The sequence below is a fragment of the Salvelinus namaycush genome, unplaced genomic scaffold (assembly GCF_016432855.1).
Source record: "Salvelinus namaycush isolate Seneca unplaced genomic scaffold, SaNama_1.0 Scaffold3095, whole genome shotgun sequence".
In the NCBI taxonomy this organism is placed as follows: domain Eukaryota; kingdom Metazoa; phylum Chordata; class Actinopteri; order Salmoniformes; family Salmonidae; genus Salvelinus; species Salvelinus namaycush.
The window spans coordinates 4668-16074 of NW_024060003.1; the positions used below are offsets into that span (position 1 = coordinate 4668).

At 54.4% G+C, this 11407-nt stretch overlaps 1 protein-coding gene across 1 annotated transcript; it reads right to left on the bottom strand.

Annotated features, from left to right (window-relative positions):
* Nucleotides 1-2982: 2982 nt before the first annotated feature.
* Nucleotides 2983-6424, bottom strand: LOC120039924 (shaker-related potassium channel tsha2-like). Its single transcript, XM_038985241.1, has one exon. It carries the CDS (start codon nt 6380-6382, stop codon nt 4913-4915), a length of 1470 nt encoding a protein of 489 aa, XP_038841169.1. The 5' UTR covers nt 6383-6424; the 3' UTR covers nt 2983-4912.
* Nucleotides 6425-11407: the final 4983 nt, after the last annotated feature.

Genomic DNA, 11407 nt, shown 5'->3' on the forward strand with positions numbered 1-11407 from the left:
GACTGTAGGTCTATATCTAGCTACTGCTCTGTATATGACTGTAGGTCTATATCTAGCTACTCCTCTGTATATGACTGTAGGTCTTTATCTAGCTATATGACTGTAGGTCTATATCTAGCTACTGTTCTGTATATGACTGTAGGTCTATATCTAGCTACTCCTCTGTATATGACTGTAGGTCTATATCTAGCTACTCCTCTGTATATGACTGTAGGTCTATATCTAGCTACTCCTCTGTATATGACTGTAGGTCTTTATCTAGCTATATGACTGTAGGTCTATATCTAGCTACTGTTCTGTATATGACTGTAGGTCTATATCTAGCTACTGCTCTGTATATGACCGTAGGTCTATATCTAGCTACTGCTCTGTATAGGACTGTAGGTCTATATCTAGCTACTGTTCTGTATAGGACTGTAGGTCTATATCTAGCTACTCCTCTGTATATGACCGTAGGTCTATATCTAGCTACTGTTCTGTATAGGACTGTAGGTCTATATCTAGCTACTGCTCTGTATATGACTGTAGGTCTTTATCTAGCTACTGCTCTGTATAGGACTGTAGGTCTATATCTAGCTACTCCTCTGTATATGACCGTAGGTCTATATCTAGCTACTGCTCTGTATAGGACTGTAGGTCTATATCTAGCTACTGTTCTGTATAGGACTGTAGGTCTATATCTAGCTACTCCTCTGTATATGACCGTAGGTCTATATCTAGCTACTGCTCTGTATAGGACTGTAGGTCTATATCTAGCTACTGCTCTGTATAGGACTGTAGGTCTATATCTAGCTACTGCTCTGTATATAACTGTAGGTCTATATCTAGCTACTGCTCTGTATATGACTGTAGGTCTATATCTAGCTACTGCTCTGTATATGACTGTAGGTCTATATCTAGCTACTGTTCTGTATAGGACTGTAGGTCTATATCTAGCTACTCCTCTGTATATGACTGTAGGTCTATATCTAGCTACCGCTCTGTATATGACTGTAGGTCTATATCTAGCTACTCCTCTGTATATGACTGTAGGTCTATATCTAGCTACCGCTCTGTATATGACTGTAGGTCTATATCTAGCTACTCCTCCGTATATGACCGTAGGTCTATATCTAGCTACTCCTCCGTATATGACTGTAGGTCTATATCTAGCTACTCCTCCGTATATGACCGTAGGTCTGTGCTCAGTCTGGAATGAGGCTACAGGTCTATATCTAGCTACTCCTCTGTATATGACTGTAGGTCTGTGCTCAGTCTGGAATGAGGCTACAGGTCTATATCTAGCTACTCCTCTGTATATGACTGCAGGTCTGTGCTCAGTCTGGAATGAGGCTACAGGTCTATATCTAGCTATATGACTGTAGGTCTGTGCTCAGTCTGGAATGAGGCTACAGGTCTATATCTAGCTACTCCTCTGTATATGACCGTAGGTCTATATCTAGCTACTCCTCTGTATATGACTGTAGGTCTATATCTAGCTACTCCTCCGTATATGACCGTAGGTCTGTGCTCAGTCTGGAATGAGGCTACAGGTCTATATCTAGCTATATGACCGTAGGTCTGTGCTCAGTCTGGAATGAGGCTACAGGTGTATTGTGACGACGTTCTACCACCACAACTCACCTCCATGTGTCTGTCTCTCCGGCAGCTGTCATCTTCCCACGTCACATCTCCAGGAGACACTGTAGTCCAGGCGTCTTAGCAGTCGGCCGTCCTGTTGCATTGCATTGGCCAATGGGTCTGTTGGTCTATGCCGTTTTTGCTATTGATTCCAACCTGATTGGCTTCTGCATCTGTCATCTGCAGCAGGTCCCCGCCCTCTCCTCTGGTAAATCCAACCAATGGGGCGCTGAGTTAGTTATCCGTACTTTCCTGACGCGGAAACGTCTGTCATAATCTATTCCAACGGTTATTTGATTCCACCTCTTTTAGCTGAGATGCACCACAACATGGCTGGTAGAAAGGGGACGGAGGGGGTCAGTGGAGTCAGGTGACATGGTGAGGGGGATGGAGGGGGTCAGGGGGGGGTCAGTGGAGTCAGGTGACATGGTGAGGGGGATGGAGGGGGTCAGGGGGGGGTCAGTGGAGTCAGGTGACATGGTAATGGAGAAGGGGGATGGAGAGGGATGGAGGGGGTCAGTGTGGTCAGGTGACATGGTGATGGAGAAGGGGGATGGAGAGGGATGGAGGGGGTCAGTGTGGTCAGGTGACATGGTGATGGAGAAGGGGTATGGAGAGGGATGGAGGGGGTCAGTGTGGTCAGGTGACATGGTGATGGAGAAGGGGGATGGAGAGGGATGGAGGGGGTCAGTGTGGTCAGGTGACATGGTGATGGAGAAGGGGGATGGAGAGGGATGGAGGGGGTCAGTGTGGTCAGGTGACATGGTGATGGAGAAGGGGGATGGAGAGGGATGGAGGGGGTCAGTGTGGTCAGGTGACATGGTGATGGAGAAGGGGGATGGAGAGGGATGGAGGGGGTCAGTGTGGTCAGGTGACATGGTGATGGAGAAGGGGGATGGAGAGGGATGGAGGGGGTCAGTGTGGTCAGGTGACATGGTGATGGAGAAGGGGGATGGAGAGGGATGGAGGGGGTCAGTGTGGTCAGGTGACATGGTGATGGAGAAGGGGGATGGAGAGGGATGGAGGGGGTCAGTGTGGTCAGGTGACATGGTGATGGAGAAGGGGGATGGAGAGGGATGGAGGGGGTCAGTGTGGTCAGGTGACATGGTGATGGAGAAGGGGGATGGAGAGGGATGGAGGGGGTCAGTGTGGTCAGGTGACATGGTGATGGAGAAGGGGGATGGAGAGGGATGGAGGGGGTCAGTGTGGTCAGGTGACATGGTGATGGAGAAGGGGGATGGAGAGGGATGGAGGGGGTCAGTGTGGTCAGGTGACATGGTGATGGAGAAGGGGGATGGAGAGGGATGGAGGGGGTCAGTGTGGTCAGGTGACATGGTGATGGAGAAGGGGGATGGAGAGGGATGGAGGGGGTCAGTGTGGTCAGGTGACATGGTGATGGAGAAGGGGGGTGGAGAGGGATGGAGGGGGTCAGTGTGGTCAGGTAGTAGTCCACTGTAGCAAAGTGATATTGCGATGTCACACGGCATCAGAAGACAAGGTGTCCTGAAATGTAGTTGTCCTGGAACGCAAGGTGTCCTGGAACGCAAGGTGTCCTGGAACGCAAGGTGACTTGTACAACGCTGGTGATATAAGTGGCCAATAAGCTGTTGATCCTTCTGCCTCGGAGTCAGGGGAGTTTTTTTTACCAAAGACAATATGGGTTTCTAGTGATTCTGATATCAATACATTTCTGCCTGCAGTATAGGTCTCTGTCTGTCTCTGCTTTCTCTGCCTGTCTAGACGACACCATATATAACCATTCATCCCAGGACACGAACATAGCTGCCAAAATCATCTTCGTTATCATTTAATCATATTTCTACATAACTCAAGTCGGGCGCTGTGTAGCAGCATTCATTGGGTTACAATGAAAACACCTTCAATCAGGTCGTCAGTCAATCCTTCCGTCCTCTGTTCTGTTTAACGGCAGACAGTAACATATTTCCCCTGTCAGAACAGTCTGGAAGGTTGCTATAGAAACTAACCAGCTTCCACACCGCGTCTGCAGTTGCCGAACTGTCCACAAAGCGGCGCTCTGGGTCCAAATATACTCCGCATCTGACCGTCTGTCTGAACACTACAAGGCGCTCTGTTCATTTCCTACCCCCACGCCAAGTTGTTAAACGCATTCATTCATTCATCTGTAATATCCCAAGAAGAAGAATCATCCGAGAGACTTGATATTATCTAGTATTATCTAGTGCACTATTCGCTAATAGGCCTCCTACCTACTTATATAGTTTTGGTGAGATTGTATAATAAAAATAATTTAAAAAAGACGAAATGTTGTAAACAATGTCAATAGTATCATATTTGATTCATTCGATTCAGATTCGATGCTGTTCGTTTATTGATCCGTACATATAAATCATTTGAATAGTGCCTGTGGTCATTTTAGAGGGCAATTGTGGGCTGTGCGTAATGTCTAGCCTCCTCAATGGCTTGTCAAGGTGTGAATTCTCCAGCGACAGATACTTATTGGAGTGGATGCGCAGCTCCTAGAGGGACCCGCACCACCGAGGCTCTACTATCAAAGACAATGGCATCTCTGCATGGATGGATAGACCTCCGTTATGCCTGTTCCCTCAACACAGTTGACAGAGAGGATAGAGGGTCTGCTGCCAGGCAGCGCTGCCCAGTAAAACCCCACTCTAACGGTCTAATGGAAAAACGCATTACGTGGATATGGTGTAAATAAATAGGGCGTTGTGGGTAGAGTCACTGGGTGACCTTGGGGTTTTAATAAGTAATTACAATGCCCTGAAGGTATAAGATTCATTCAAGTAATTTTAGACAAATTGGTCCTATTATGTTATATATCTCTTCAACACCAAACAGGCAAATCAATATGTATACTTTTAGAAAACGGAAGAAAAAGAAAACGGACAAGCGATTAGTCTGAATCAATTAGACTTTACTAAGAGAACATGAATAAAGTGCTACAATTAGGGGGGATTGGTTGATCATGGTTGTTGTTTATGAGGCTAAATATAGCCTCTTAATTATGTTTACAACCAACAAGCGAAGAAGAGCTGTGCGCGTAACGGAAGACTGTTTTCAGGTGAGATCAGGAGTCACGTTTTGATTAATCCACCGTTTTGATTAATCTATTAAAATAATTCCTTCAGCAGATACAGATACACCGGAAATAAGAGAGAGTCAAACGTTACTCTAGTCAGAGCGCAGAATTGGGGGTGTATGCTACTCACAGAAAGAAACGCATGGTTTCTCTGAATATCTTCTAGGCTATGCCTGTTTTTCCATTGCTGGGTATTTTCTGTTTGCTCTACAATCATACATTAGTGAGTTTCCCCGTGTACGCTTTGTGTGGGCTGCAGTGCGCTTTGTGTGGGCTGCAGTTGGTATGTTTGATAGAGTCGGCGTCCTCCGTGGCTATGAAGTCCGATTTGGAAAGCGATGGTTGGCTGTCACTGTTCTTTAATTCACCAAAAGACGGTTGTTGCTGCTGGCCACACGTCACATGGGTGTATTGGAACTGCTCCTCGTGCTCAGTCTCCCGGTGATAGAAGTAGTTGAAGTTGGACACGATGACGGGGACCGGTAACGCGATGGTGAGCACACCGGCTATGGCGCACAGAGAGCCCACGATCTTGCCTCCTATGGTCACCGGGCACATGTCCCCGTAGCCAACGGTAGTCATGGAGACCACAGCCCACCAGAACGCGTCGGGGATCGAGCTGAAGCCGGAGTCTGGATCGTCGGTTTCGGCGAAGTAGACTGCGCTGGAGAAGAGGATGACTCCGATGAAGAGGAAGAAAATGAGCAACCCCAACTCTCTCATACTGGCTTTGAGGGTTTGTCCCAATATCTGAAGCCCCTTGGAGTGTCTGGACAACTTGAAGATCCTAAACACCCTGACCAGCCGAATGACCCTGAGGATGGCCAGAGACATGGCTTGCTGTCCGTTTCCTTGGTGCTCCGCCAGCTCCAAGCCCAGCGTGATGAAATAGGGCATAATGGCCACAATGTCGATGGTGTTCATCATGTTTTTGAAAAAAGCAGTTTTGGAGGGGCAGGCGAGGAACCTGACGAAGAGCTCGAAGGAGAACCAGATGATACACAGGGTCTCCACTATGAAGAAAGGATCTGTGAATGGATTGGGCTTCTTAGAGCTGTTAGTTCCATTCAACGACGGCTCGGCGTCCCAGTTTTTCTCTTTTTCATCCCTAAACTCAGGCAGCGTCTCCAAACAGAAGATGACAATAGAAATTAAAATCACCAGAACAGAGACAATAGCAATCCCTCTGGCGGGTCCCGAACTCTCCGGGTATTCAAACAGAAGCCAGACCTGTCGTTGAAACTCATTTTCCGGTAACGGTCTCTCCTCTTCTTTTATAAATCCCTCATCCTCCTTAAAATTCTCGATCACATCTTCTCCCAATTGGTAAAATTTGATCTCCTCCATAAATATGTCCAAGGGGACGTTGACTGGTCTCCTGAGGCGGCCGCCAGACTGGTAATAGTAGAGGATGGCGTCGAAACTGGGTCGGTTCCTGTCGAAGAAGTACTCGTTCCTCAGAGGGTCAAAGAAGCGCATTCTCTTCCTCGGGTCCCCCAGTAAAGTGGTGGGGAACTGAGCGAGCGTTTTCAGCTGGGTTTCAAAGAGCAGCCCGGAGACGTTGATGACCACGCGCTCGCAGCAGTCCTGGTCCGTCCGCTGGTCCGCCGGGTCGAACACATCTTGGGACAGGGCGGTTAGTGCCACGGTCTCATCGTGGTTCTCTCTGGGCACTACTGTCATGGTTCTCCCCCAAAAAGGGCAACAGCTTCTCTCTCCAAAGACCCCGCTATTGTTCGTGTCGTACTTCCCCCCCCCCCCAATCCCCCCTCTACTCGTGCGTTTTTAGTCCTTCCGCGCTATTTTGTGACAAACAAGACCAAGCAGTCACTTGTGGAATGATGGAAAGGGCTCCGCTCTCTCTCTCTCTCTCCGTGTCTCCTCTCTCCGTGTCTCCTCTCTGTGTCTCCTCTCCGTGTCTCCTCTCTGTGTCTCCTCTCTGTGTCTCCTCTCTGTCTCGTCTCTGTGTCTCCTCTCTCTGTGTCTCCTCTCTCTGTGTCTCCTCTCTCTGTGTCTCCTCTCTCCGTGTCTCCTCTCAGTGTTTCGTCTCTGTGTCTCCTCTCTCCGTGCCTCCTCTCCGTGTCTCGTCTCTGTGTCTCCTCTCTCCGTGCCTCGTCTCTGTGTCTCCTCTCTCCGTGCCTCGTCTCAGCCTGTTTGTCTACTGGTGGTGCTATTCCTTCTCTCACGTCTGCGGACGGGTTATTTTTGTTTGTATTTTCCTCCCTGTGACCAACGGCTTCTCCCATCCCCTTCCCGTTCGCTCAGCTAGTCTGGTCTATTGACTGTTACATCCACAGCATTTAAAATAGCAAAGCCCTCCCCACGCTGACGTGTAGACGCTCTCTCATCGAAGAGAGAAAACACATACATGCTTGGTCTCTGAATGTGATTCAACTGATATTTGAGCACATCTATTGACTGGAACCATAAAATATGCAATTTGATATTCACATATTTCTACATTTATATTTTTACATTTACATCTTATCCAGAAAGACTTACAGTTGGTTCATTGATCTTAAGATAGCTAGTGGGTCACAGGCAGGAGGTCTAGGGGGTCACAGGCAGGGGGTCTGGGGGGGTCACAGGCAGGGGATCTAGGGGGTCACAGGCAGGGTGTCTAGGGGGTCACAGGCAGGTGGTCTAGGGGGTCACAGGCAGGGGGTCTGGGGGGTCACAGGCAGGGTGTCTAGGGGGTCACAGGCAGGAGGTCTAGGGGGTCACAGGCAGGGGGTCTGGGGGGGTCACAGGCAGGGGATCTAGGGGGTCACAGGCAGGGTGTCTAGGGGGTCACAGGCAGGTGGTCTAGGGGGTCACAGGCAGGGGGTCTGGGGGGGTCACAGGCAGGGGGTCTGGGGGGTCACAGGCAGGGGGTCTAGTGGGTCACAGGCAGGGGGTCTAGTGGGTCACAGGCAGGGGGTCTAGGTAGTCACAGGCAGGGGGTCTAGGTAGTCACAGGCAGGGGGTCTAGGGGGTCACAGGCAGGGGGTCTAGGGGGTCACAGGCAGGGGGTCTAGGTAGTCACAGGCAGGGGGTCTAGTGGGTCACAGGCAGGGGGTCTAGGGGGTCACAGGCAGGGGGTCTAGTGGGTCACAGGCAGGGGGTCTAGGGGGTCACAGGCAGGGGGTCTAGGTAGTCACAGGCAGGTGGTCTAGGGGGTCACAGGCAGGGGGTCTAGGGGGTCACAGGCAGGAGGTCTAGGGGGTCACAGGCAGGAGGTCTAGGGGGTCACAGGCAGGTGGTCTAGGTGGTCACAGGCAGGGGGTCTAGGTAGTCACAGGCAGGGGGTCTAGGGGGTCACAGGCAGGGGGTCTAGGGGGTCACAGGCAGGAGGTCTAGGTAGTCACAGGCAGGGGGTCTAGTGGGTCACAGGCAGGGGGTCTAGGGGGTCACAGGCAGGGGGTCTAGGTGGTCACAGGCAGGGGGTCTAGGTAGTCACAGGCAGGTGGTCTAGGGGGTCACAGGCAGGAGGTCTATGGGGTCACAGGCAGGGGGTCTAGGGGGTCACAAGCAGGGGGTCTAGGTAGTCACAGGCAGGTGGTCTAGGGGGTCACAGGCAGGGGGTCTAGTGGGTCACAGGCAGGGGGTCTAGGTGGTCACAGGCAGGAGGTCTATGGGGTCACAGGCAGGGGGTCTAGGGGGTCACAGGCAGGGGGTCTAGGTAGTCACAGGCAGGTGGTCTAGGGGGTCACAGGCAGGGGGTCTAGTGGGTCACAGGCAGGTGGTCTAGGTGGTCACAGGCAGGGGGTCTAGGGGGTCACAGGCAGGGGGTCTAGGGGGTCACAGGCAGGGGGTCTAGGAGGTCACAGGCAGGGGGTCTAGGGGGTCACAGGCAGGGGGTCTAGTGGGTCACAGGCAGGGGGTCTAGGGGGTCACAGGCAGGGGGTCTAGGTAGTCACAGGCAGGTGGTCTAGGGGGTCACAGGCAGGGGGTCTAGGGGGTCACAGGCAGGAGGTCTAGGGGGTCACAGGCAGGAGGTCTAGGGGGTCACAGGCAGGTGGTCTAGGTGGTCACAGGCAGGGGGTCTAGGTAGTCACAGGCAGGGGGTCTAGGGGGTCACAGGCAGGGGGTCTAGGGGGTCACAGGCAGGAGGTCTAGGTAGTCACAGGCAGGGGGTCTAGTGGGTCACAGGCAGGGGGTCTAGGGGGTCACAGGCAGGGGGTCTAGGTGGTCACAGGCAGGGGGTCTAGGTAGTCACAGGCAGGTGGTCTAGGGGGTCACAGGCAGGAGGTCTATGGGGTCACAGGCAGGGGGTCTAGGGGGTCACAAGCAGGGGGTCTAGGTAGTCACAGGCAGGTGGTCTAGGGGGTCACAGGCAGGGGGTCTAGTGGGTCACAGGCAGGGGGTCTAGGTGGTCACAGGCAGGAGGTCTATGGGGTCACAGGCAGGGGGTCTAGGGGGTCACAGGCAGGGGGTCTAGGTAGTCACAGGCAGGTGGTCTAGGGGGTCACAGGCAGGGGGTCTAGTGGGTCACAGGCAGGTGGTCTAGGTGGTCACAGGCAGGGGGTCTAGGGGGTCACAGGCAGGGGGTCTAGGGGGTCACAGGCAGGGGGTCTAGGAGGTCACAGGCAGGGGGTCTAGGGGGTCACAGGCAGGGGGTCTAGGGGGTCACAGGCAGGGGGTCTAGGGGGTCACAGGCAGGGGGTCTAGGGGGTCACAGGCAGGGGATCTAGGGGGTCACAGGCAGGGGGTCTAGGTAGTCACAGGCAGGGGGTCTAGGGGGTCACAGGCAGGGGGTCTAGGGGGTCACAGGCAGGGGATCTAGGGGGTCACAGGCAGGGGGTCTAGGGGGTCACAGGCAGGGGGTCTAGGGGGTCACAGGCAGGGGGTCTAGGTAGTCACAGGCAGGGGGTCTAGTGGGTCACAGGCAGGGGGTCTAGGGGGTCACAGGCAGGGGGTCTAGTGGGTCACAGGCAGGAGGTCTAGGGGGTCACAGGCAGGGGGTCTAGGGGGTTACAGGCAGGGGGTCTAGGGGGTCACAGGCAGGGGGTCTAGGGGGTCACAGGCAGGGGGTCTAGGGGGTCACAGGCAGGGGGTCTAGGGGGTCACAGGCAGGGGGTCTAGGGGGTCACAGGCAGGGGGTCTAGGGGGTTACAGGCAGGGGGTCTAGGGGGTCACAGGCAGGGGGTCTAGGGGGTCACAGGCAGGGGGTCTAGTGGGTCACAGGCAGGTGGTCTAGGTAGTCACAGGCAGGGGGTCTAGGGGGTCACAGGCAGGGGGTCTAGGGGGTCACAGGCAGGGGGTCTAGGTAGTCACAGGCAGGGGGTCTAGGTAGTCACAGGCAGGGGGTCTAGGGGGTCACAGGCAGGAGGTCTAGGTAGTCACAGGCAGGGGGTCTAGTGGGTCACAGGCAGGGGGTCTAGGGGGTCACAGGCAGGGGGTCTAGGGGGTCACAGGCAGGGGGTCTAGGGGGTCACAGGCAGGGGGTCTAGGGGGTCACAGGCAGGGGGTCTAGGGGGTCACAGGCAGGGGGTCTAGGGGGTCACAGGCAAGGGGTCTAGGGGGTCACAGGCAGGGGGTCTAGTGGGTCACAGGCAGGGGGTCTAGGGGGTCACAGGCAGGGGGTCTAGTGGGTCACAGGCAGGGGGTCTAGGGGGTCACAGGCAGGGGGTCTAGGGGGTCACAGGCAGGGGGTCTAGGGGGTCACAGGCAGGGTGTCTAGGGGGTCACAGGCAGGGGATCTAGGGGGTCACAGGCAGGGGGTCTAGGGGGTCACAGGCAGGGGGTCTAGGGGGTCACAGGCAGGGGGTCTAGGGGGTCACAGGCAGGGGGTCTAGGGGGTCACAGGCAGGGGGTCTAGTGGGTCACAGGCAGGGGGTCTAGGGGGTCACAGGCAGGGGGTCTAGTGGGTCACAGGCAGGGGGTCTAGGGGGTCACAGGCAGGGGGTCTAGTGGGTCACAGGCAGGGGGTCTAGGTAGTCACAGGCAGGGGGTCTAGGGGGTCACAGGCAGGGGGTCTAGGGGGTCACAGACAGGGGGTCTAGGTAGTCACAGGCAGGGGGTCTAGTGGGTCACAGGCAGGGGGTCTAGGTAGTCACAGGCAGGGGGTCTAGGGGGTCACAGACAGGGGGTCTAGGTAGTCACAGGCAGGGGGTCTAGTGGGTCACAGGCAGGGGGTCTAGGTAGTCACAGGCAGGGGGTCTAGGGGGTCACAGGCAGGTGGTCTAGGTGGTCACAGGCAGGGGGTCTAGTGGGTCACAGGCAGGGGGTCTAGGGGGTCACAGACAGGGGGTCTAAAGGGTCACAGGCAGGGGTCTAGGGGGTCACAGGCAGGGGGTCTAGGGGGTCACAGGTAGGTGGTCTAGGTGGTCACAGGCAGGGGGTCTAGGTAGTCACAGGCAGGGGGTCTAGGGGGTCACAGGCAGGGGGTCTAGGGGGTCACAGGCAGGGGGTCTAGGGGGTCACAGGCAGGTGGTCTAGGTGGTCACAGGCAGGGGGTCTAGGGGGTCACAGGCAGGTGGTCTAGGGAGTCACAGGCAGGGGGTCTAGGGAGTCACAGGCAGGGGGTCTAGGGGGTCACAGGCAGGGGGTCTAGGGGGTCACAGGCAGGGGGTCTAGGGGGTCACAGGCAGGTGGTCTAGGTGGTCACAGGCAGGGGGTCTAGGTAGTCACAGGCAGGGGGTCTAGGGGGTCACAGGCAGGGGGTCTAGGGGTCACAGGCATAGAAAGTCAAATGTTCCTCAATAATATAGCTATCAGTAGAATCAG